This window comes from Rhinolophus hipposideros (genome assembly GCF_964194185.1).
Source record: "Rhinolophus hipposideros genome assembly, chromosome: X".
Taxonomy (NCBI): Eukaryota; Metazoa; Chordata; class Mammalia; order Chiroptera; family Rhinolophidae; genus Rhinolophus; species Rhinolophus hipposideros.
The window spans coordinates 20,426,086-20,453,517 of record NC_138046.1 but is presented as its reverse complement, the minus strand read 5'-3'; the positions used below and the strand labels follow the sequence as shown (position 1 = coordinate 20,453,517).

General features: G+C 38.8%; 1 protein-coding gene across 10 annotated transcripts in view; it reads right to left on the bottom strand.

The window, feature by feature from the left end:
- Positions 1 to 646: 646 nt before the first annotated feature.
- The window catches only part of ARHGEF6 (Rac/Cdc42 guanine nucleotide exchange factor 6), a 116,330-nt gene continuing 89,544 nt past the window's right edge, over positions 647 to 27,432 (bottom strand). For 2 of the 10 annotated variants that reach the window (XM_081043900.1, XM_081043905.1), the window contains 13 exons: positions 24,309 to 24,447; positions 21,332 to 21,391; positions 19,198 to 19,344; positions 16,672 to 16,758; positions 15,807 to 15,885; positions 14,645 to 14,790; positions 13,458 to 13,595; positions 11,702 to 11,722; positions 10,422 to 10,515; positions 9,218 to 9,307; positions 6,930 to 7,029; positions 4,115 to 4,169; positions 648 to 3,011 (listed from right to left, as the gene is read on the bottom strand). In XM_081043900.1, coding sequence (XP_080900026.1) covers positions 2,871 to 3,011; positions 4,115 to 4,169; positions 6,930 to 7,029; positions 9,218 to 9,307; positions 10,422 to 10,515; positions 11,702 to 11,722; positions 13,458 to 13,595; positions 14,645 to 14,790; positions 15,807 to 15,885; positions 16,672 to 16,758; positions 19,198 to 19,344; positions 21,332 to 21,391; positions 24,309 to 24,447 — 1,297 coding nt within the window. In that variant the 3' untranslated portion in view covers positions 648 to 2,870. Of the gene's footprint in view, positions 3,012 to 4,114; positions 4,170 to 6,929; positions 7,030 to 9,217; positions 9,308 to 10,421; positions 10,534 to 11,701; positions 11,723 to 13,457; positions 13,596 to 14,644; positions 14,791 to 15,806; positions 15,886 to 16,671; positions 16,759 to 19,197; positions 19,345 to 21,331; positions 21,392 to 24,308; positions 24,448 to 27,432 lie in introns of all 10 variants that reach the window. The other 8 variants (XM_081043902.1, XM_081043907.1, XM_081043903.1 and 5 more) reach the window with 6 other exon arrangements.

The window sequence follows — 27,432 nt, the reverse complement described above, 5'->3', positions numbered from 1 at the left end:
TAACTTAAGCCTTCCAAATATTGTGCAAAGGCATCTCATTGCCAGTACTGAAAATGTGTCAGAACCCACATTGTATCCAGAATCCTAGCTGCAAGGAAGTCTGGGATGTGTATGTTTTAGCCCTCTGGGGGAAACATAAACAGGGTAGAAATGGATGCTGAGTAGCAACAGATGATATCCAGAGCATCTGTCTTGAGGAGGAACAAATATATTCTTCCTGACTACTGACACCAGCATTATAACTGTGGTCAAAATATAGGATATCACTGACTGACAAAATCTTGCAAATTATAAAGAGGGATGGGGACAAGACTAACGATCAAGGGATAAGCTTAAACAGGAAGAATGGATATCTCCTTCTCTAATATTGGAAGGAAAATGGTGAAAAGAGGTACAGACAGTTTATAGGTTGGGTCCAGAAAAAGAGGGGTAGAGAAGTTAAGGAAGGTTCTGTCTTATGATATGCATTATTTGTGTAAAGTGGGGAGCAAATATCATCTGCCCTGAGTGAAAAAGGTTGAAGGTGGCTAGGGGGACTGATGAGAGTAGAGAGTAATGAGGGAAATGGGAAAGGAAGCTGACACAGCATGAGAAATCTTTCTGCACACCAGCTAGCAAGAAAAAAAAAGAAACACAGGACTTATTTTATAAAGCATTGTTATTCTTATTTATTGAAAATGTCAATTTTAAAAGTCTTCAAAATAAAAACAAGTTAGAAAATTTGAGCTTGTGTAAGAAGGAACACGACAGAAGAGGAGCTGAAAGGCCTCTAAGGCCAACAGTTTAATTACAGGGTAACAGGAACCCATTTATAGAGTATTGTAAACAACACAACTATGGAGACACTGCTCTCAGGTTAACATGGCTTCATTTCCTTTATATTATTGTTTAGTGTGTGAACGCGGACACCACTCTGCACAAGCTTCATTACCCAGAGTACCGAGGGCCTCTCATCAGAAGAGCTAAGTCTCCAAAACATGCATATGTACATGTCACTTTAAAATAAAGGCCTTTCAATATTTTAAACTATACCTCATCAACTAAAATATTTTGTAATCACAAACATGTTTCCTACGGATATAGTTTGCACATTTATTGCAAGCCATTGACTAAACACAGAGAGAGGAGATGCTAAGATCTGTGTTGTTTTAATTTTTAGGTGACGGATGGTATATCTAAACTGCTGTGCTTAAAAATGGAACAACAGCCAATTCCTAGAAATCTTCAGTCTTCAGCTTTCAAAGACAGCTATATGTGGTTGGCTGGCGTTGGACTGCAGGAACAGTCCATTTCCTATGGATGGTATCATTTCTGCTGTGCAGCAAGCAGTCAACAGCTCTGTACCATGTAGCTATGGGAACTTGAGACCCCAGTACTAGAAAGAAAAAAAGCCTTAGTAATCTGGGATTTTTAAGCTTCAAGTTTGGTTTCTAAACATTTACAAAACCCACATTTATGGGCACTCATTAAATGTATCTGGAAGACAACTTTGATCAGTCCATTGGCCCTTTGCCTCGCTTTCCAGTTCGTCTTCCCCACTCTGCCACACTTCACCTCTTTGGGAGAGAGAGCCTCGGGCTGACTTTTGATTGTGCAGAATTTGGATGTGTGCCGCCCTGTGGCCATCTACTAAACCTGGTTTATCACAGTTCTAATTTGTGAGATACTGATAAAAGTGATGGTTTGACTTGATGAACAACTTGAGTAAACCAGTTCCAAATAATCAGCTGCACTAGTAATCAGCACACAGCTATAGAGCAGCCCTTTCTTTCCAGATATACAATCTGAACCAGCAGCATTTCTGCAAATAATGATTACAGTCCTACTCAAAAAGGCTGATGAATAATACAGGCTTCTCACGGCATATATGGGAGAGCAATAAAGAGAGTTAAAGCTGTCGACTAGCGCATAAGATCTCCTCAATGGCAGATTGTTTTAAAGATGAGAAGTCACCATTTGAATATGCAATGTTAATAAAGTAACTGCTCACAGTCTATATTTTTAAAAAGTAAGCAAAGCACACACATACTAGTTTACACACCACTAGGTATGGTTGGCTAAAAGCACTGAGGAAATACAAAACTTACACACGAGGCACAAGGCTAGGGGAAAAACTTATCACATACTAGGGAAGAGACAATCAACTCTGCTGCTGAAAGGAGGACTGTCTAGAGCAATTTGCTAATGGATCTGGTGTTGGCATGGATGATCAGAGCTTCTGACCCACAAAGTTAAAATGTAAACCAACAAAAAAGAAATGAGGGCACTACTGTCTTCTTAGTCTTACAGACAATATAGGGCAGTAATAATGTTTTTTTCTAAAGTGTGCATTGAGGAGTGGCATATGATGGTCCAGGGACAGGCAGCTGGATCATTGGGCAAACGTGTTCATCTTTCACCCTACTCTAAATAAAGCTCAAAAAGCTTTGCCTTCAGTAAATTAGGTACTGAGGGGCTTCCAGGTACAGGAAAGCATTGGGGGAAAAGTCAAGTTCACCTTTAATAAGCCAAGGCCAGCTGCTTCGGGATAGTAGCCAGCCCTAAAAGGGTAGCGGTTGTTAAAGAGGTACAATGAATTGAAGGCCATCCGAAGACCATTTAATTCATTTGTCTACATTAGCTTTCCTTTTGTCGTTGAATGGAAAGATGATCGGGAGACTTCTACTACCACCTCTTGCTTTTACCTGTTGAAAAACAATGCAACCAACCAACCAATAAGCAGACAATAAACACTCAAGCAAACAGAGGGGAAGGGGGATGACTCAAATACAAAATAAAAACCAAAGAAGCAAGCGAGCTGAGCCAAATCGTTCAGCTGGACATTTCGAGATGTGCTGAAGCACGCACTCTGCCCAGCTGCACAGTGATGGTTATGGAAGAATGGAGGTCTTGCTACTAGACTCAGCCCGAATGCACTCATCGGTTTGCTTCAACAGCCTCCGGACCAGCTTTTCTAGGTCCCTTCTTGATTTCAATTCTTCTTCCAGGCATTGCTTCATTCTTTTATTCTCCTATGATGGGAAAAGACTTGTTGATTACCAAACAAAGGGACCGCTTCTCGGGGCTCCTCCTGCTCATCCTTTTGGTGGCCTTCACCATTGACTACACTTTCCTTCCTCAAACTCTTCTCTCAAAGCTTCTAATCCAAGAGGTAGTAGAATCAAGAGAATCCTACCTCTCTCTGACCAACTTTTTACATTCTTCTTCCTTGAAATACAAGCATTCTCTAAGGCTCTTGCCCTGGTCCTCTGCTAATTCAACACTCTTCACTAGTGTCTGCTCTCTTTCAATTCAAGTATCTATTAAGGGGACTTCCAAATCTCTCTGGTACTGACCTCATCTCATCTCATGCCAACTTGGTAACACACCTAGATGTGTCACAAGCACCTCAAACTCATTATGTGAACTCAGTGTCTATGTCACCCAAACTTCTCTTCCTCCTGTGGTTGCTGATCTCCGTGAAGGGCACCATCATACCCAGGTAAGAAGTTTCATCTTCAATCCACTGGCACTTTCTTAATCCCAACATCCCACCATCATTTTTTACAGGCCCTAATTTTGTGATGTGCCTTCCTTTACATTCCTCCTCCACAGACTCAGTGGTACTCAGGTCAGGACTTCACTATGTCTCACTCTGAGTTTTGTGATAACCTCCTAAATGGTCTTCCAGTCTCTAGTATCTCTCCCCTCCAATCCGTCCATTACCCTGTCACCAGGTACAGTCCTCAAACACAAGGGAGAGTATGCATTATGGAGCACTGGACATCTGCAGAGGAGCCCACAAATCGTGATTTATGGTTCTGGTTACACTTACACACTCATGAATGACTTATCTTTTCTTAAATTCTGTTTACAAACATTGGAGAACACAAAAGTTGTAACTAAGTTAGGGATCCTATTGTAAACTGCTAAATAAGTATATAAGCAAGCCTCAGAAGTTTTAATCCAAGGCCACATGGTAAAATCAACAACACCCACCTTGGTGACACAAAGTAAAAATCCCCACCTCACTGCCTTGTTCCTGGACCTTTCCTAAGAGCATCTACCGACATGTGACAAGGAACAGGGAGTGGTCCTGTTATGATGTGAAAAAAAGACTTTTACATTTCATTACCTGTTTCAGTTCTTTGACCTCATCTTTCAAGGCATAAACAGTGTCGACGAGGCTCCTAGAAAATAAAGTTCAGAGATTAATAGCTGACACTGAAGTATTGTTAAGTAATACTTAACAAGAAAAGCAGCTTTATAGAAATACAGGTCCTGAAAAGCAATGAATTTTCTAGCTGATCGGAAGAGATACTTCTACGAATTGTCCGTGTTCTTCATTGTTATGGGCTAACAACCACCACTACATGTTCCTGTGAAAAGCCAAGTCATCGCACCTTTTCTATACTTTGCTCCTCCTTTGCCACTCACTTCCCAGCTTGGGGGAGTACAAAAAAGAGACTAGTGCTCATCATCAGATTTTGATTTCTTTCTTTGAGGTAGGAATGAACATCACCTAACATACAACGAGAGGTGTCACAGGGCCTTGCCTAGCTTACAGTATTTGTGCTATTGCATTGCCCTTCTCACCTATCTGCCCCTACATGACACAAAGTTAGGGGCATTATTCCTGGAACATCCTATATATTCCAGAAAAGTATAAAGTACCCCGGTTGAGTTGTGGAGCAGTCATTTCCTCTCAGGCTCTCTCCCTGGAAGAGGACTTTGGAGACCTTGGTTCCAGGTCTGATCCTACCACGTGCCAGACCTCTAATCTTGGGTAACCAGTTTCCTCATCATCCTCTCTTGACAAAAGAAAAAATATGCAAATGGGACTACATCAAACTCAAGTGTTTATACAGCAAAGGAAGCCATCAACAAAATGAAAAGACAACCTACTGGATGGGAGAAGATATTTGCCAATGATACATCTCATAAAGGGTTACTACCTAAAATAGATCAAGAACTCATACAACTTAACACCAAAAGACAAAGAATCCAATTAAAAAACGGGCAGAGGACATTTCTCCCAAAGAGGACATACAGATGGCCAATAACCACATGTAAAGATGCTCAACATCCGAGATGTTGATCATTGGAGAAATGCAAATGAAAACCACAAAGAGATATCACCCACACCTGTCAGAATAGCCATCATCAATAAATCAACAAGCAACAAGTGTTGGAGAGGATGTGGAGAGAAGGGAACCATTGTGCACTGTTGGCGGGACTGCAAATTGGTGCAGCCATTATGGAAAACAATGCGGAGGTTCCTCAAAAATTTAAAAATAGAGCTACCTTATGAATCAGAAATTCCACTCCTGGGCATTTATCCAAAAAAAAAAAAATCCAAATCACTAACTCAACAAGATATATGCACCCCTATATTAATTACAGCATTATTTACAATAGGCAAGATATGGAAGCAACCTAAGTGCTCATCAATAGATAACTGGATAAAGAAGATGTGGTACAAATAAACAATGAAATATTGCTCGGCCATAAAAAAGAATAAAATCCTGCCATTTGCAACAACATGGATGGACCTAGAGGGCATTATGCTAAGTGAGATAAGTCAAACAGAGAAAAACAAATACCATATGGTTTCACTTATATGTGGAATCTAAAAAACAAAATAAACAAACAAACAAAACAGAAACAGACTCATAGATACAGAGAACAAATTGATCGTTGCCAGATGGGAGGGGTTTTGGGAGCTGGATGAAAAAGGCGAAGGGATTAAGAAGTACAAATTGGTAGTTACAAAATAGTCACGAGGATGTAAACCACAGCATCAGGAATAGTCAATAACATTGTAATAACTGTGTATAGTGCCAGGTGGGTACTAGACTTATTGGGGGGATCACTTTTTAAGTTATATAAATGTTTAACCACTATGCTGTACTCCTGAAACTAATATAATATTGTATGTCAACTATAATTAAAAACGAAAAATAAACAAAATAATTATAATGTAATATAGAATCATTTATACTATAATTACATATAATATAATCATTTATTGAGAGATTACCACATGCTAGGCTTTATACTTATTATTCCATTTAAGCTCACAACAACCCTGAAAGTATGAGTACCAGACTCATTTTAAGGATGAGGAAAGTGAGGCACAGATTAATGAAGGAAGGAACTTGCCCCAGGTCATACAGCCAACAGGTAGTAGAATTTGGAGTTGAACCAGGGCTGTTCTTCTCATAAGCCCAAGAGCTTTACCATTTGGTCATATCACTTCATACACCAGGTGGAAAAGTACTGTACACTGATGATGCCAAGAACTTTAAAATATGCTGTTTGATGCAAATTTAGTCCTGACTTCAGAAATGACTCAAGTTTAAACAAATGAATTATTTGGCTACTTTGTGTTTATTTTATGAGCCATAAGGTATTTAACCTGATTTTCCCCCAGTAGGTCACCCTGACTACTGTGCAAAGGTATGCCAGAGACCTAATTTCCCTAAACCTCAGTTTCCTCATCTGTAAAAGTCGTGAAAGCAATGTTTATCTCACTGGATTGCTGTAAAATTTTAAATTAGGTCAAATAGGTGAAAGTCCAGTGCCTGACTCAATAAACGTGAGAAGCATCCCTCTGGGGAGGGAAATTGGTGCCAAAGCATTCCCAGGCACCACCTCAACCCATGTAGAGTGATCTTCTTGTGTCCCCTGAAGCACCTTACCACATGAGAGAGCAGGCTCCAGGGGCAGCCACCACATAGAGTTCTGTCCCCTGTGCCTCTCCTTCCCCCTTCCCTTTGCTGTAGGTGGGGGGCAGCCCTCCCGAGGCTCCCAATTGCATGATCAGCAAAAAGGGCCACATTCCCAGATGAGACGGGACAGTGCGTGCTTTACAAGAGCCACATTGCCCTGACACAACCTTCTTTACAGCCCCCAGACAAATCAGAAAGGTTTTAGCTCCCTCTACTCACTTTTCTTCGATGATGGTCTGGCCATTGCTTCTGGTTTCTTCGATGATGAGTTTCTCTTCCTCAGGGAGTAAGACTTGTGGAACTGAATCTTTGCGAGTACCTACATGCAAGGGTTGCAAGAGGGAGGAGAGGGAAGAGTTACTAGTGAGGACTCTTTATAGGTGTTAGTTTCTGTCTTCTATTGTTATTAAGGTTCTTTGTTGATAGAATGTTGGAACCTTGCACCCAGAGAACAGTCACCCAACATTTAATTTAAGACTAAATCTTCCTGCGATGAGGAAATATTAAATGACCAAATATATTGATTCAATCTTGGGGAAGGGGGCATTCTGTATTCAGAAAAATAATGTGAAAGGGTCACTATGATACCTGTCCTCAACCAAGACCCCATCTTTTCCTGTTTTGTCTCCTCCACAGCAAAGAGTGACTAGTGATCATACTGTCTCTGCACATCTCCAGGGAATAGCACACCACATCCTATGCTATGGTGTTATAGCATTTTAGTAAATTTAGAGTAGCAATGCACCACGACACAAAGTGCTTAAAGGGCCTAGGAAGTATCACTCACTCCCATTTGTTCTCTTTACAGTCTTATAGGGTAAGGTAAGGTTAGGTAAGACCATTTTGATCAAGAGTTGAATCAGGGTTGGGAGATTATCACTTCAGCAGCAAAGAGGCAGGACTTCTCTCTGCTCACACTATTTCTGGGATCTGGGGTAGAAGAGGTGACAGAACAGACATGGGACCTGACCATACAGCTCTCCTACACTCCAAGTTCCCCCTCCAAGAAGAGCTCGAGCTCTTCTTATTCTTCAGTTTCCCTGAGCCACTGGTTTCCTCTCCTCTGAGCCAGGTTCCTTCGAGGTGTGAACACTCACTGCCTCCCCTTTCCTGAGATGACTGTGCCTCTGCCTCCCACAGGACCTACCACTTCATAGGTGCTTCATAAGTGGATAGCAGACTGACTGACAGATCAACCATCTGAATGCAGCAAGAAACTGTAGCAGTCAGTTCTAAGGAAACAAGACTTCTGGCAGGAGAGGGTAGGTCACCATGATGTTAAAAGGCTTGCTGCATGCCAAGAACTGCACTAGACACTTCCCACATGTAAAACTTAGGCTGGGGAAGAAAGGTGAATATGTGACTTTAGGCTAGAACACCTACACCTCTGAGCAGATCTGTGGACTCTATTGATATGAAGAGAGGTGGTGGAGGGGGGAGATGAGGCCAGATTTTGTATGAGAGATGTTTCTTCTGGTGTCTCTTTGTCCCCATCTCGTTCCTAGTCTTCATGATAAAAACCACTCTCACTTTCCTTTCCTGGTTCCTCGAAATTTGTTATCAGGGCTGGGGATGCCCAAAGCCACAGCCAGGTTTTGTCTGTGAAGCAGAAGTTCTGACAATCCCATCTTTATGGTCAAATGTGTCAACTTTCACATCGAACATTTTCCTCATGACAGCCTTAGAGACATGTCACTTTGAAAGCATATAACAAGGCAGTCCATCTAAGTAATCCCATCCCACACTCAAGTGATGGGTCAGAGGCTGTCCAAAACGGAGCATGGTGGATAACTCTTTTACCCAGATGCCAAAACCTCATGCAACATATTCAGAATGTCTATAATAATGGAACACAAGAGACATAACTGATGTGACCTGGCTTTTTAAAAAGCACAAGGATGAATCAGAAAACATTATCTCGCTTTCAGATTGTAGCCTGAAAGTTGTTCGGGGAAATACCGTCACCTAATAGCTCCCTGATAAATTGTATACATTCCGAATAGCCCCTGCTAAGCAGCTACATTTCCAGATTTTCATAGCAACTTTGAAACTTGAGTTTGGTGAAGCACTGTTCGCTTAAATATGCAGCTGATCAAAGATAGTATTTTGACTTCCTTTCCAAATCTGCCTATAAGAAGAGATTAGCATCAGTTCACAGACACAGGAACTCTCTGGGCTCTTTAATTCCTGACTAGTGTTGGTGAAGGTATCTGTGTACTTCAAAGGAGAATGACTTTAAAAAAATTTTTTTTTTCATTTCTATCACCTCCCACTTTTTTACTCTTGCATCTCTCTTTCTCTCTGGTGAAAAGAAACTGGGTAAACAAACCGCTTGGTAGCTAAAACCACCTTATCTGAAAGATGCAGTCCTGCATCGCTCCTCTGTACCAAGTCACCTGCTTTACACGCCCTGCAACCCATCTGGGCTGCTTTGCTCTTCTTTAAGAGGCAGTAGGCAGCAAAGAAGAAACATTATTCATTAGAGAAAGTGGTTTGGGGGAACGTACTTGAGCCATGGCCTTGTTGAAAGTTTGCACTGGTACAGTAGGCTTCAATCACTTTAAGAATCTGAGCGTCCTCTTCCAGAGCAGCTGTACCTGTCAAGTTAATTAATAATGACTTTTCATAGATATATGTACCTCTGGACCCTCAAAATGACGCAGTGCACTGGAGACTGGCTTCTCTGACCAGCGGTGTTTGTGAAAGGCAGGAGAAAACGCTATGCAAACCTCATAATGGAGTGAGAGTGACAGTATCCCCAAGGAGCGCTGGGGTCAGCATCAGTAAATCCAGCACTGAGGGGCTCTGCTCCCGAAGCCCACCCAGAGCTTTAAACTAGAGAGTCCTGTCAGTCTTCTCTTCAAGGCCACAATTATAACACTGGGCTTGGTGCTAGCCTCAGTTCTCATCCGATACACCACATCTTTCCTTTCCTTCAAATTTCAAGGTGCACCTTCTCTAGGAAGCTTTCCCCGTTAACCCCACCTATTTTTCCAACCAGCCAGCATAATCACTGATTCTTCTTCCTCCTCCTCCAACTCATTCTTGAAATGACTGGATGGCAGAACCCTGATAACATGCTGATGTGCACGCCCAAGTGTGGGGATGGGAGATGCAGAAGCTAAAGTCAAGCAAAGATTTATCCAGACTATGTTTTTGACTGATAAACATAGTTCTGTCATCTCTTTGTGAGACATCACTTACTCCTCCACGTGTGTCCCAAAGTACCTTGTTCCCAGTGTAGAAGTGAATAAGTATATATCGATTGGCTGACCAACTTTACAGTCTGCCTCTAAATCTGCATGTCAGCAGGCTGATTCCTTGGCTAACTGAGAGCATCACAGAGCATTAGACTTCCAGAAGGATTTCAGCCTTCAGATCTATTTAGTCTATCTCAGTAGAGGAAAATACCTCAGGCATCAGAAACTAAGAGGAGAAAATGTATCCATAGCAAATGAGCCCGTTAGTGGCTCTAACCAGGTGTGTCAAAATATTCAACATGAAAATCATACAGATGGTGTCTGCCAAAGATGACACGAAGTACAGCAGGAAAAAGTTTACTCAAAAATCTTTGAGGTGACCAAACATTTCTATGTATTTTTCTTTATGTAACAGATGGTGCCAGCAACAAATTGCTCTGATCATCTGCTTTTAAAAAATTCTTCTGTTATTTCATCCATTAGCAATTTTCAGAAAGTACGAAACACATACTTTTCCGAATCACATATTCCTCCTCTGATGGCTTCCTTTCGGTCTTTCTTTTATGAAGAAACTTCTTCATTGTTTTGGGGCTTTTACTAGACTCCTGTAAGAATAGAGGTTTCTTTATGAATTAAAATTCTCCCCCAAAATCAAATTAAAAAGAGCAAATGAAATTAAATAGTATGGCTCTCTCTTATTTTGACAGTCTCAGTTAGGAGTGCATCGAAATTTAATAGTATACACAATACAAATGGCTCAAATAAACTTTAAAATGTTAAGTAAAATACAGGCAATGACATTAGCCTCTCAATTGCCATAGGGATGGGAATAAGAATGGAGTGTGCCTACTGAAGATGTGGCAGATTCTCCGGGAGGCCTAATGCCTTTAGGGTACCATCTGCAGAGAAAATAATGGATGTCAACTCTAGAGCAATAACAGGATTCCTAACTTGGTTTATATTCCCCATTGATACAGTTTTAGGAAAATCAAATAAAATTGTAACTACTACTGTAGTAAACACTGTTTTTCAAAGGGCTTGGAAACTACTTAAATAAATTTTCCTTAGCAACGGTTCCACAATGAAGAATATTAATTTCCATTTGACAGTCAGGACAATTAAGGCAGAGAGACTAATTTCCCCTCAGTCAGAGAAGAGGCAAATGAAGGACTTCCTGATAATAATTTTGGGTTAGGAGTAATGTTCCTACAGCCAAGTGTAAATATACGTACATGGGAGTGCCAAAAAAATGTACACATTTTAAGAGATGTTATCTATGTATTACTTCTTGAAGTTGAATTGAATTATGGTAGCAATGTGTAGTATGACGTTCACTCGAAAGATGGCGTTAATCAAATGAATTGCATTACAATTTTAATACAGTTTTTTCCTTTCTTAAAATGTGTATACATTTTTTGGCACCCTCTGTATGTTAAGCCCTATTTTTAATTAGTAGATAAAAGAGACGTGAATTACATCAATGATTAAATTTGCTTTTGCCATATGAATAAACAGACATGAAAAGCTCACGTGACAAAAACTACAGAAAAAATAGCATTAAAAATCAGGAAAACAGGCATTTTAAAGGCATTATAAGATCACATTATCACATGTATTTCACAAAAGCCTGCTTTTTAAAGAAAGTACTTACATGTCAGAATTGCATCTTCATATTTTAGCCACCAATAATAACAAGGGACAAAACAAGCATAAAAGAAAGCTTCATTCATCAAAGGTTACAGCACAGCATTATGATGTCACTGTAAGCCAAAGATAGTGTTCTACCCTTACCTTTAAGATATAAGACATCCTCTAAAGTGAATATGTAAAGAAAGAGAAGATGAGCGTGAGAGGTCGATGTTTACAATTACCAAATCCATTTATCAATAATTCTAAAACAACATTTGAAATGTTAGTGTTATCATAAATTACACAGAGAGAATATCATCACGTTTTCCACATTAGTTTCAGATGCAATATCATCATGCAAAAGCTCAAGGAATACAGTTCTGTGCACAATAACAAATGCTGAAAATAACTACAATACACACTACATAGTAAGAATTTATTAATAATTCTCTTCTCCCAGCAGAAACAAAGTGATCATGCCTTAGTTTTAATGGATTAGTTCTGAGAAGGATTAACTCAACTTCACCCTTCAAAGTTCACCTTAATTTGAATTTAGTAACTGACAATCACAAAATATCCATCATTAAAAAGGAAACCTATATAACTATGAAGTGGCACTTGTGTTCTGGTAGTCAAAGAAGAAAATTGGATAATTGCAGGTATCACAGGTCAATTTGCAAAGCAAACCTGTGAGACTGTTTTTCCTGGCCAAATTTTGAACAGAGGTACATAATAAAGATTCAGCTCAAGGATTGTTTCTCCTATCATGTTGGATTGAAAGGATCAAAAAAATCTTCCAGTGTCCAAATATTGTTCCATTTTTACTACATTAAGAGTTGAACAATTAATTGAAAGAGTTGTATGGTGTTTTAAATCAAGACCAACTCAAAACTCAGCTAAATCTGTATCACTTATGAGAACACATATTTGATATAGAAATATATGTTGCCTTTCCATCATAACCCTAAGATGTGTCTCATAACTGTCACAAACCTAAATTTTCACTTGGTAAGACCTATTTAAAAACAGTTACTAATAAATGAGGATATTTTCTGAAAGCTGGAACGATGAGCAACAGATTAGAGAAAAAAACCCCAAAACACCACTATTTGCATGGAAAAGGTAACACTCCACACAGTTACAGAAGCTAGTGACTGACATTTCCTGATTGCTACTTTGAGAGAGAAAGAGAAAACAAAAACAAAAACCCTTGAAATCCCCACACTACCCAAATATCAAATGTCCTCTAAGGTTGTCGCTTAGAAGACTCCTTTTAAAAGACATTGTTTTCATTAAATTCTTTTCCCTTTCCAACTACAGCAAATAGTTCAGACTTTTGTAGTTCAGACTCATGGCTTGTTCCCATAAGACTTTACCAGTTTGATTTAATAAATCAAAATAATCCAAAATGCAGATTGGGGTCTGCTTGGTTGGAAATTCAGCTTTAATGAGGTAGCTCTTATCTGAGATGTGTGTACATCACCAGCAACTTATCATATCACCATAACAGCTATATATGATGTCAGAAGTTTAGTAGACTGGGAAGGGGGTTATCACTTTGTGAGGCGTGTAAATGTCTAACTATTACATTGTTTTGTACACCTGAAATTAAAACAACAAAAACAAAACAAAACAAAACAAAACTTTAAAAAAAGATAAACCAGAGGCACTTCAGGAGGAGGCTGGGGAAACTCAGGCAGTGTACACACATAAACCCTGTGGATATTTGATAAATATTTGTAGATGGACAATGGGGAAATGGAAAATAAAGAAATAAAAAAAAATCACTGAGTCTAGCAATTCAAGATTGACTAACATGTATCACCTATCATAAATTCTAAGCACATTCCCACAGATGTATAATAAGCTACAAAATTAGCTGGTCAGAAGCGTTTTATACCATATGTAGCAAAATTACCTCTTTATAACCTAGTGCTGCTGATGGTCTAAGTGGAGGTGCAGGTCGTAGACAACTTAAACTCCATGGTTTTACAATTTGAGGAGGCTCCAAGGGTCCTCGGGGCTGTCCAGTAGAGCTAAAAGACTGGGAAAATGTCTGATGAGATGTTGGCAATCTGCCATCTGAACCCCACAGTGAGAGAACAATAGTGTCACTGGATCAGCAAAGCCAGCCATAGAAAGGGAAAGATGGGAAAACAAAAGTCTCTAGCTTGAGAACTGGCGCTTTCCAGCCAAGATTATAGGGTCTCTAAGGAACAGCACAAAATGGACTCAACATCCCATGATCCTATCCTCCCTCTCCCTTCTGCAATTTCATTAAAGGCAGTTTTATTTCCTCTATAAGGGAGGAAAGTGGAATAACAGTCAACATTTAATGAGTTCAGTCATGTGTTTGTCACTCTACTAGATGCTTAAATAGGTTATTTCATCACAACAACCTACGACAAACCTTAGCAAAGTGAAGTAACTAGCCTGCAATTGGCAAAGCCAAGACTTGATCCCAGATCTGATGCCAAAGCCCTTGTTCTTCCCATCACAACACACAGCGCTCAAAACTGGAATTTTGGTATCACAGGTTTGAGTGATAACAGATAACACAGCACATCTTCGATCCCACTCAGCAAGTACAGTAAAATCTCATTAATTCAAATTCCACGAATGCTAAATTTATGATACCTTGGAAAAAAGCAACGTCAGAAGTTTACCCTTGAAGGTTACTGAGTGACTGTGACAGCGTAAATGAGGTTACATGCAGAGGCTTAAATACTTATGAAGGTGAACTATTTGTTTTGACCTAGCGTGTTATTAATATGAGAATAACAGTTGCTAACTAAAATACATCTCGTTTATCATTAAAACATCTTAGCAGGGCTTCTGGTTAGAAAAACTTTGCTAGAAGTTAGTTGGTACTCCAAGTTAAGGTCAAACTAAACTGCACACCTCTAAGTAAAATTTTGTACTAATTTAGATAGGCCTCCCTCCACGACAAGAAATTAGAATTAGTGAGTTTAACTGTACTTCAAAATCTACAAATACAGACTACCCAAGGACTAAGGGCATGCTCACTGCTTCTTCTAAGTCCTCAGCAGGCAGGATTTGATGAGAGAGTCAGTACTCCCTGGACAGGACAAACAGACTACTTACAGAATGAGCACTACAAGAAGATGAAGATGTCTTGGATAAGGAACTGCAGGAGGCAGGTCCTCTGATTAGTCTGTACAGGTGCTCCAGCCATTCTTGGAAGTCCTGGTTGTTGTTACAGTGGACCACAATTCTCTCTATTATGTTACCTGCATCACCCGATTATGAGCATTTGGAAACAAAAGGCAAGGAGAACCTTGAGTTTGCCTCATTCATAAACATCCTTCACACAACTAGGACTTGGGTGTCTATTTTCTAGAGTTTTCATACCTAGGGGATAACCCTTTGGAAACTTCTAGATCAAGAACAGAGAAGCTTTGATAATACAGTAAAGAAATAAATTATTCATCTCTGATTTATAATACTGGCCTTGATTTCTACTGTTTAGAGAATCTTAAAAATAGTATAAAACTTCACTAGAAATAAACAATCCAAAAATGTAAGCACAGAGTCTATCTAGTTCATAGTCTAAAATGAGAACATTGTACTGCTTTACCCAATATCAAAGGTGAAACAATACCCAACTAAGACTGATTATAGCCAATACCAAATCTTGGGCTGCCTATTGGGAAAGAAGGGGCTAGGTCGGGAGCCATTATCCCAGTGTCAGCCATTGCACCCTATCAGTGCAAAAAGTGCAACCATTACATGTAAATCACACAGGCTTGGCTAAAGGGACAACATGCCAAAATGTCGGGGAGCATTACTGAGGCCTCGCATTTTGCTCAATTTGTGAAGAAAGTGCCATGGCTTTTCAGCACTTTTTAGAAATATAACCCAATCTTGCTAATTCATAGGCTGATGATAAAATTGCTGATAAAATTCCACATCTTTGGCTCCTCTGTCACCAGGGAATAGATAACAGAAGGGAGAGAAAATTGCATTTACATCAGTCCATTTTGTTATTTCTTAGCTGTAACAAATAGCTCTTATGCAAGAGAAAATTGGAACTAATGGCAAAACCGAGGCTTTTGAATGACCAGGAGACTTCTCTATTCTATCGCTGTACCCTAATTATCCCAAGAAATGGAATATACTTTGCCATGACCATGTAAAACTTGCTTATGGACTGTATAACAGAAAATAATAGCATTTTTTCATTTAAACCCCACTTCTTTCCAAAAAGGATTTGAAGTAGCTACATGAAAAAGAGAAAATTACCTACCTGTGATTTCAAATGTGTGGTCATTCCCTTCAATTTCATCTAATCTAGCCACCACCATTCCTGCTATTGGTATTTTTCCCTACCAGAAAAAGAACATTCCCATTAATTCTGTAGTTTTACGTGTCTCTGCTTACTTCTATTAGATTTTCTGACCATCTCAGCAATCACTGCTGAATTATGGCTACATATATTTCTCTGGTCCGTGAATAAATGTTTCCCTGCTTTAAATTTTATTCAGACAAGAAAGTAAGGGGGAAATGTGGGTTGTGTTTTTCTAACGCACCCTAAGCCATAAAGTCAGGATTTACAGTTTACTTTTCTAACACGTTTTCAGGAGAAACAGTAAACAAAGGCTCAAATTTTATGAAAATGACATTGCTAGACCAATATATAAGCGGCAACAGTAACTCATAATACTCCACATTTTGGGAGCAGACTGAAGGAAGTTTAATTTCTTAAGGAGATTAATGATTTGCATCTCAGAAACCCAAATCATGTGGTGTGACTAATGACAGTCATACGAGAAGGTCCCAGCTTTATATTTTCTCAGCAATAATGATATAATATGGGCCTGTAACATGCTGCTGCTAATTGACCTAGTTGCAAACTTAGATTTCTATTTGTATATTCACAGCCTAGCTCATAACCAGAGCAGTGGACATTCAAGATAAACTCATTATAGTAATACAAAGGTCTCTGATGTAAGGAACATCTGTTCTCGTAAGCTGTTTAATTACAATGAGGTGTCAGAACATTCTGCCTTTTCCGGCTGGAGCTTTTAAATCCCCAGTGGAAATATTGTATCTGGATGAAAACCTCTTTTCATTATGGGTCCTGCCATTTCTTTTATATGGAATCTACTAACCTGATAGATAAAGCCACTCATCCGAGGACTGGCAGATAACATTATCAAGACAGTTGAAAATAACATGAAGTACCGCTCCTCTTTTTCCTGATGTGGAATGAAAAATATTAAATGGAAAATAGAAATTGGACATTTTGTTTGTTAAGAATTTCTGGATTCACTGTTTTGTAACATAAATCTTAAATAAGGAAATGAAACATGAACAGTGATTTTTTTTTAAAAAAAAGATACGCAACTTAAAAGCACAAAACTAGTTGAATTTTACTTTGACACGGATATGAATCCACAGTTTATCTCTCTCCTTCCTATATGTAACAGTTAGATACAAATAACCATGCTTGTTTCCCAAGTATTGCAAGCCCTAGAAGTCACAGTTAATGCCTTCCTGCTCAAACTACAGACAGAGCACAAGATAAGTCTCTAGGTTCACAAAACAAAAATGATTTTACTTTGAAAAGTGGCAAATAAAGCGTTTTTCAGGTGATAGGAAATTTATCATGCTCTAAAGTATATGTTAAATTCTTATTTAGAAAATCACTTTTAATCAGTAAGAACAAGATAGTTATTGTACCCATGTAAAATGAAGTAAATACTTTTTTTAAATGGCACTAAAGAAAATTGTATACATAAGGGCTTCTCTGAATTCCTTAAACAAATACACAATTAGATGTAAACAATTACATTCAGCTTACATGCCCAGCCATCTTAGCTACAATTATCCTTATACCTATCTCCATCTCCTTCGTTCCACTTGAGAAGAGCAACCTCTCGAGGCTAACTCTTTTAACAAGTGTTCTGCATCCTCTCGTATTTTTCTCTGGCTTAGCTTCCTTCTACAGACGTCTCATCTCCTCCTCCTTCTTCCAGCAGCCTCTCCTGCTCAACTAGCTTTTTCTCTTTTGCTTTTAACATATGCACATCTCCTGTCCCAATAGGCCTTCACTTGCCCCTGCGACTCCTCATACAAAATACCCTGTTTCTTGACATTTATTGCCATATTACTTGCTGCCTTCATTTTATCCCCATTGATGCCTACCTACTCACCCCCACTGTTCTCTCAAAGTCATCAATAACTGCCTTCTAGCGAAATCCAATGGCTTCTTATTGGTCTCCATGCTCCTTGACCTCTGAACTTCCTGCAGCACTCAGCAGGCTGACCACATCCAAATGCTCCTACTGGAATTTCCATGACATCACTCTCCCCCAATTCTCCTCTATCTTCCTCTTTGTCTTTTCTTTCTGGCACTGATTCCTCTTCCCTTCACCAAAGAGGTTTATCCCAAAGGTGTAAAAGACTAATATTTAAACTCTTTGCATTAACCTCCCCCAGGGTATCTACATTTTAAATGAGATTGCTTATTAACCCAAGGTAATGAATCTCTGACACAGACATGTCAGGGGAGTACAGGAAGATGTTTTGGGAAGGGGAAGACAATTCTAACATCCAATAAATTATACCAGTTGACATAACCAACCTTCCTCCCGTACCCTGCCCCTTCCTAAAAGACATATCCATCTTCAGCCCTCTGTGCTTCTCTCTGGATATTTACTTTCTAGGAGGGCCCATCTGTCAGGGACATCTAAATCTCTGTCTTTAACTCTGACCTCCCACCCACATTTCTATACTGTTTAATAGCTGCCTATACGACATCCCCCCAGATACCTACAGCCACTTGAAAGTTAACAGGTCTAAAACTGTATTTGTCATTTCCTCTAGCCTGTTGGTCACCACTTCCTATATACTTTCCATTCTAAACATGTCTCTGATTTGCCCCTTAAGTTTCATTCTCTTCACCATTACCCTTCATTGGGAGTACTTAGCACTTTCCAACTCAGCTGGCCTTTCTGTTTCTAGCCCCATCCCCTCCAGTTTACCTGACATATATGGTCAGATTAAGTATCATTTACATCCCTTTCATTGTGTTTCTCTACTACTCAGGACTCATAGTTTCCTATCTCCTGCTGCATCAATCTGAACTACTCTTGCCTGACATCCAAGGTTCTTTCTTCATTACCTGACTATCTGACTCCACCAATCTTCTCTTTCACTCTGCCCAACATGCTTTCTCTGCTCCTAACAGACTGGCTTCCTCACATCCTGTAGAAAAAAGACCATGTTCTTGTTCTCTCCTGAAATAAGAATGAGCTCTACCTTACCAAATCCTCCCCTTTTCTCTTCATGGCCCTCCTCCTCAAGCCTTATCTTCATAAAATCTTCTTGTTCTCTCCCTCCTCTGAACTTCTATGGAATCTGTTGTTGAGATTACACAAACTGGCATTGACTATTTTGTGTTGTTTTCTTTTTTTTCCTACTTGCACCTTATGTTTTAATCTGTTCTTGAGTTCTTTGAAGGCATAGATCATTGTATGTTCTTCCCTCCTATCTCCTACAGACCCTAGCAGTGTTAAGCAAAGAACAGGTGCTCAGTTTCTTTGAATTTTCAAGCCTTTGACCTTGACGAAAGACAATGAAGAAAAATGAAGTGAAAGATGGAAAAAGTGGTGTTGAGATTTGAAACATCTTACCTCACATGTTCCATACTGCACCATTACTTGTGACATAAAAATCACATTTCCCAAGGTTTTAATATCCTCCCCTTCCCATGCTTGAATAGGTTCAGAAAGTATCTGCAACTCCAGCTGTTTTCTCTTTCTTAGATCTTGGCACTGCACCTACAGAACCAAAGCAGAACACAGTGGGACAGGAATTCTTACGAAACAGACCTAAAACAAGACCAAAGTTAAGATGTGGCTTTTGACTCTCACAGATTTCCACTGAGTCCCTATTCCTCACCATGAATCCCATCATCGATGTCCTGACAGAAAGATCCACTGCCCTAAATCTCTAGCCTTGAGCCCTTAAAAGTTTTATGAGGAAGAGCTACTCTTTATTTTGCCAAAATATCAAGGTAAAGTGGTAGAAGGGGTTTGTTCCTCCCTTCTTGCAAGGATTATGGGAAGACAAGTAGCAGAATCACTTCTAACAGAGCAAGAACAACTGGCAGATTCAGATCTCCTGGTTGGTGTCCTTGCTCTTGCTCCTCTCCATCTTGTCTATCTGCATAATTACTGTTTTAGTTACAAAGCAATTTTATTTTTCTAACATATGCTCAGTTTCTAATCAAGTAACATCTTAATATAAAAAAACAAAAACTGAACAAAAAAACCCTGACTTCAGGAGTTATAGAAAAAGAGAAAATTAAATTCTGTATGCCACAGTAAATCAAATTGATCTTATAATGATACATATGCACTGCCCTATACTTTGTTCAGGGACTAGTAATAATTTCTATTAAAAATACTAAATTAATTTTATCCCCAAAAGGATTGTAAAAAACGAGATACAACTGAATTTCATGAATACAAACTGAAAATACAAACCGAGAAACAATATGTGGGGTATGAATACTATACACAAACAAACACACACACACACACACACACACACACACACATCACTGCTTCAGAAAACATGAGGTTATCTTAGAGTAATTTAACAGTGTTCATTCCAAGTTGAATATTGAAAATAAGCATTTGCTTAGTTATGTCATTGTTTGCAAATGAACATGATAGTTTTGGGGGATGTGTTTTCTATAAAATCTTTGCTATCCATTTCAGCGAAATGGAAACTCGAAGAAATCAATTCATTGTGCACATATTTTTGAAGCATCTATAGTGGGAAAAAATATACTATAACCATCAAAGCAAATTTTACAAGATGTAAAATGATCAGAAAGAAATGTGGTTTTTAAAAAGGCCTTTTATATTCAATTTACATTAAAAAAATAAAAGGGACACGAATTATAATAAATGCCATAGGATTCATGAGTTGAACCACATAAAACTGCCAGTATTCAACTGTTTTAGACCTGTAACAGCAATTTTAACCTAATACCTTACTTTGGTCTTCAGTTTGCTGTTTAACCGGGGACACATCAGGTCCTGATCTTTCAACAGCAATAAAAACGAGTTTGATAGTGAATGTTGCATCGCAACCTTACAGCAAGAATCAATAACTAAACATTGATCCCAATCACTTGGAATGCTACAGAAATGTCTAAATTGAAGCTAAACTTAATCAGTCACCCAAAATAACATTTTCTTTCCTCCTAAAAATGACACCAAGTGGTTTTACAACAGTTGGTTCAAGAAGACAATAACCCTCATGCTCAAGATATAAGATTACAGCTACTTTTGATAGCAATCTATATAAAGCAATTGTATTTAGTAGGTTTTTTTTTCCTTTTAGATATGATGAAGGATTTCTTTTTCGTATGCAAATGATAAACTCACACCTTTTGGCATAAGTAGATGAATCCAGTATTGATGTCAATCAGTGAAGGATAAGTTGCACCGACACAAGGTGAGCAACATGGGGGTAAAGACAGAGACTAAAGGAAACCCCCACCTACACAGCATTGCTTAATTTGGCAGAGACTTCAAATGTGCGTGCTTTATGCCTCAGCCTGGCAACCTTTCATAGGTGAGCATGATTTTTGGAAGACAAAATTAAATGAAACAATCACTGCGATACTGTCACTAGAGCTTATTGTTTCCACTGTAAAGACCTTTGCATAAGGAAAGAAATGTGACACACAAATCACTCTTTTAGGAACAAAGCATACAAAATGGAGAATTATAACTTTAGAGCATCACCTACCATGAGAGTTTTGAATGCTACGATTGCTTTCAGAATATCCTGATGATCTGGATGCATATCCTGTTAAAGGAACACATTTTAAAACAATATTAAAGGTGAACAGATCAGTGATTGCCAGGAATTGGGGCTGGGAGGAGGATGTGGCTGCAGAGAGAGAGGAAATTGTGAGGGATGACGGAACTGTTCTGTATCTCAACTGGGTGGCGGTAACATTAATTTTACATGTGTTAAAAGTCATAGAACAGTAGTACACCAAAAGGAAAAAAATCAGTTTTACTATATGCCAATTCAAAGATTAAAAAAAAAAAAAAACACAGCATTTGAGCATCTGGAATCTCAGCACCAGATTAGGTGATTAAGAAATTAGGTGATTAGGAAATTAAGACCACTGGTAAAACAACACAAATTTGGTAACAACATACTAGGTGTGATTAGTGAGGCAAAAGTTCCCATTTCCTTTTTTGCTGTTACACATTAGATAATAAATAATAATTATGTGGGGGAGGCATCATTAGTCATGTTTTTAGTAAATGACAAGAGGTAGGGAATGATGGTTAGAGAAAAATCAATCCAATCTCATCTCCTAAAATGCCTCCATTTTCTTTCAGCAGACTCAACCTAGCAGATGGGGGAAAAATTCCAAGTTTTATACCATATGCTCCTCTTTCTTAAGCAAGGTTACTACATATGATCTGTAATTCCATGGTACTTACAACCCCAAGAAGTAGACAGGTTCAAAATGGCTTTGAGGAGTGCACATCTCCATTACTGTTTATGAAGGGAAAGTAGAGTTTCTTGGGAGTAGATGTGCACCTAACATTGGAGTATATGGGGTGTAGAGATGTATCTAACCTTAGGGGTATATGTGTACCTAACCTTTGAAATTCAGCTGAAATAATGGGAAGACAAAATCTGCTGTTTGGCCAGCCTTGGGTGATAAAATACAGAGCTGAACAGACTAGAGATCTGACCCAACCCAAGAACAGCATTGCTTATGAAAAGAAGGGTTGTATTCTTTTATACTTAAACATCCTTACCAGAATAACTGTGAAGTTCAGGTTCTAATCTACCATTAGCCCACAGCCATGCTAAACACTCAGAAAGCTGGATTCAGTGTCTCACCAGATAGAAAACTAGTGCTAAGGGTATGTGTTATCTGATGGTGGGAAATGGAAGGCAGCCAAAGGCAGGTGACCAACAGCAAATGGAGGCAGGAGTAGAAATAGTCTCCGATACAAGGAAGGTCAAGAGAGGGGATCCAGGCAGTAAGAGCATCTGGGGATTTTTCTCACCAAATTAAGTGTATATTCATCGTTCAGCACTGAGCAGTAACAGAAACTGAGGCCACTAGTTTCTGGATTTTTGTGATAAACAAGGAGGGGCAAACCTCAAACGGTTCAGTGAACTGGTTTAGCTTTTGGAAAGGCATCCAGAGGTCAATCAACACCTTCCCGAGCCCTAACTGAAATTTTATTCTGGCAGGCTTTACTCACTAGCTCCCCACTGTCTCCAGCTTTCCGGCAGGTCAAATAACCTGAGAATGTGGTTTCACTCAGAGTACATGCTTTCAATCCTTACAAATGCTGACAAGACCGGCAGTGTGCAACCTTTTTCTTTAAAGATAATAAACCTTTTAAAACCTCAAAACCTTTCCCCAGACACAGGAAGAGCAAGTAGGGTAAATGCAGCCTCCCCCAGCGGGCCCTCCTCTCCCACCCACACCTCAAACCCCATGTTCGATCGCTCAAGAATGGCTCAAGAAGCTATCCCTGTTGATTGGTTGCGGGGATTGAACCGGCAACCTTGGTGCTACCAGCACCATGCTCTAACCCACTTAGCTAACCAGCCACCCTGTTGATTGATTTTTAATAAAAGAGTCTGGGTTCTTGATGAAAAGATACTCAATTATTAGGCCTCATTGAAATCTTAATATTTAGAAAAGATTATAGCTATGCTACAGCTGTTGCAAGTTAACTGTAAGTTTATAAACAAAAATGTGAGGGGACTTTGATGTAGACGATGCATAGAGAAATTAGCTAATATTAGACCTATTTATTTATCTTAAAAGAAATACCAGAATCTTCCACTGTAATCTAGAATCAGAAAGCTGAATGACTTCAGTGCTCTAGAGATAAATATTCCTGTTTATAGTGAAAGTGGTCTTTATATTTTGTAATGTTGCTTTGCTTTGTTTATTTCCCTCAGTACAGTTGGTTTATATACCAGAACAGAAGCTTTCTTGGTTGAAGTATCACTCCTGCTTATTACTTGACCCCTTTACCACCATCTACAGATGAGAGGGCAGGAGAAAATTTAAGTCAACAAGTTACCAGAGATCTGAGAGAAGCAACAGGACCGAGACTGGGAGGAGAAGAGGAGGAGAAATGATCATGAATATTTAACAGTAAAGGTCGGGGAGCTTTCTGCTGTAAAATGAATAAATTCATGATTATAGTTTATAACATTGTATTGTATACTTTTGCTAACACTAAGATCCTAAGTGTTCTTACCATAAAAAAAAATCAGGAACTATGTGAGGTGATAGATGTGTGAATTAACTTGATTGTGGTAATCATTCCACAATGTATCCATATATTAAATCATCACTTTATATACCTTAAAAAATCATGATGTATAACCTAAATATATACAATTTTTATTTGTATATATTATTTGTATGTACATTTCATTTGTGTATATTATTTGTCAATCATACTTTAATAAAGCTGGAAAAAATAAATAAAAACACGTAAAAAATACCTTCAGGGGAGAAAAAAGAATGTCCCCTTCTTATTTTGCTGCAAAAAAAAAGAAAACTAAAAGCCTGAGAAGAGGGAAGATTGGATCAAGTAAATTTGGAAACTAAGGCTTTTTCTGAATTCCTCAACAAGGTTAGTTTGAAGGCAGACTGGCAGCTTCCTCCAGAGCAGAGACCCATACTTTGTACATGAGCTTCAAAAAGCTTGCCTTCCCTTACCTCCATATGCCTTTCCAACTCTTGCAAGAGAGTAACATACTTCTCCAGTCTCATGAATGGTTTGCTGAGGCTTGTTGTTAAAATGAGGATACCTGGGCTGGATGCACCTTGACTTTCCATAAATTGCTCCAGATCATCACTAGCAAAAGAACAAATACACTTTTGTTACTGCTTAATATCCCATGTAAAGAATTATCAACTGAACATTATTTTACTGTATTTCATACAACATAAAACCAAATAAAATTTGGTTTCACTAGTCCAAATGCTGTCCAACTCATTTTAACAAACTTTTATTCAGTTCCTCCTATGCAATCAGTATTGGGCACAGTACTGGGGCTACAGAGGTGAGCCAGACACTCATGATCCCTGGCTTCATTTATTCATCCAACAATTACTGTGTCGACTAAGCAACAGGCTCCATTCTCTGCTGGGGATACAGCAGTGAACAAAACAAAACTCCCAGCCCTTAAGGAGCCTGCATCCATGGGCCTAGGACATGAGCCTACAGTCTACCAGATGACCTCAATGTCAGGTTTAAAAACTATTTTCTTAGTCACTGCAACCATTCTAGTTATTGGCTGGTCAGTTGCCAAGGGTAGCAACTCACCAAGTCCTCCCTATCACTGGGGCACCCGCTTGCAATGTTCCAAAATCAAGTCCTAAACTCAGATAACAGCATGTTTGTATGACTAATTACAAAGTCACTCGGCCTAGGATCTGAAACCAGTATAGCAAGCTATCTGAACACTTGGTTGAAAATAGAAAAGATTGTATTAATAGTTTATTCGCTATGACCTGTCTAATTCTAAGTTTGTGCTTTCTCTGCCCTTTAGCACCCTGTGGATTGTCTCCTTTCCACCAATAGGATATTGAATCCTGAGGCTGCAAGATCATTTTACCATACATTTACACCAAATATAATTAAAGGACATACTGCCTAACTGACAACATATTTTGAAACTTCTGCTTATCACTTGACCCCTTTACCTCCTTGCTTGCCCATGCATACCCAATCAGTCACAAATCTTCTTGTATCTGTTTATTCCTTTCCATCCCCACTGCCACTGCCTTAGTTCAGGCCTTCACATCTTATCTGGTTCACTTCAATAATCCAACTGGTCTTTTGGCTTCCAGGCTTTTTCACTACTGAACGATCCTGCATTAATCCCATTGCTTTCTTACTCAAGAACCTCTGGTTGTCTGTGAGATCAAGTCTTAACTTTTTAGACTCCTACTGACCCCCAACAATCTTTTTCATCATTCTAACAGAAACCCTCAACTACAAAGTATCATACTTTTTTTCCCTAGAACACATCTTATGCAATTTTCCCAACTGTGGTGCATCGCATTAAGTTGTGAAATGTGTTCAAAGAAACTTGCTATTAGTATTAAGTACTAGGGGAAGGGGTGGATTGCAGTTTATCCCTAATAATAGACATTCTCCCTTCTTGGGTTTTGTGAGCAGGAGAGAAAAGAATGACATGTCAGCTAACATACCAGCAGCTTTGAGTATCGCATGTATGTCAGAGGGGAAAAGGGCTGGGAATCACGGCCTTAAAGGAAGCTAGATTGCATCTGAGTGGTCACATCTAGTAACCAATGTATTTTAGCAGTTTTTGCAGCCTTGCTCCAGAAGCAGCTGAAAAGGGAGAAGAGCCCTGGACTTGGAGTCATAAAACAGATTTGGTGACTCTGGATCAGTGGCCTAGCCTCAGCTGACTCATCTGTAAAATAGACATAATACCTACTTCCTACTAAAATTGTAAAGATTAAACACTTGAGGTTTGTAAGCCTACTGTTTCATGCTAAGATCGTTGCATGCATTTGTTCTTGTTTAATATTCACATTCAACGCAGGTTTTATCTTCATTTTATAGATGAGAAACTTGAGACTCAGGAAAGGTGAGTAACAGCAAGTGCATGGCTAAGTTGGGTGGGGTTCATACCCAGATCTGAACTCAAAGCCTCAGGTCTTTCCATGACACCATACTGCCTCTGTATAGGAAAGCATTTCGTAAACTTTAAAGTAGTTAGTAGATGCATTTTTATTACTATTATTACTATTCCAAGGCAAATACGTTGCTAAAACATCTTTAAAAGCTACCATTTAGCTGGGATTTCCAGCTTAATGGAAATTCAATTTATGTTTAATTTCCAACCAAGAGCATAAAGTGCACAAAGAAGTTTAAAAATTCATCGCATATAAAATATAATTAGGAAAATAACTTGAATTTGGAGAGTACATTTGAGTAGAAATGTAATTTAGAGAAAATCACCTTAATTTCTTTTCGATTTGGTAAACAAGTCTTAATTTTTCTTTCCACGACTAAATAACTGCCTGCATCTTCAATGTTCTACTCTAATTGATACAAGGGTTACAACAATTAAAAGCAAGTGCTAATGGGTATGCTATTATGACTTTCCGTGTAGTAGTCTAACTTCTAGGCTTGTTAAATATTATAAAAGTATTTTTTTTTAATTTTCAATACAACATGAGGTCACTGGTTATTGGGGAAAAAAGAACATTTTAATAGTGCAACAAAAGAACAAAATTGTGTTATAAAGTCACTACCCATTATGAATAGATCCTAAAAGACACATTTTACTTAGCCAAATAAATTTAATACACAAATTAATATTGCTATACACAAATATGATATGCAAATATATATCATTGTATCAAGTAAAAATCTGTCTTTAAAATGCAGTTTTTAATTATCTACAGCCTGCTTTAAATGCCAGTGAGTTGACTTGCTTTTTAAACTTAACATGTTCTGTATACGCGATGTGATATAACAGAAGCATCTCCCAATTTATAAATGTTGTTTAAAACTCAACATACATTTATCTCATAGAATTCATGGTGGATGGGGCTCTGGTATGTTCTGGTTTGGGCTGGAAATTTCAAGAAAACTGTCTCACACTATAATATCACTACAGAGCTTAGCCATCTAATATAACTCTGTTTCTGTGGAATCTTTGCATAGATTTCTACTTTGAATGATGATAACTCTACCTAGAACAGCTACAAAAGGATCAACTATTTCCCCTCCCCACCCTACTCCTTTCCGGCCAGTCTTTCATGGGAATCACTGTGGCCTGGAAAGGGGAGGTGAGGCATG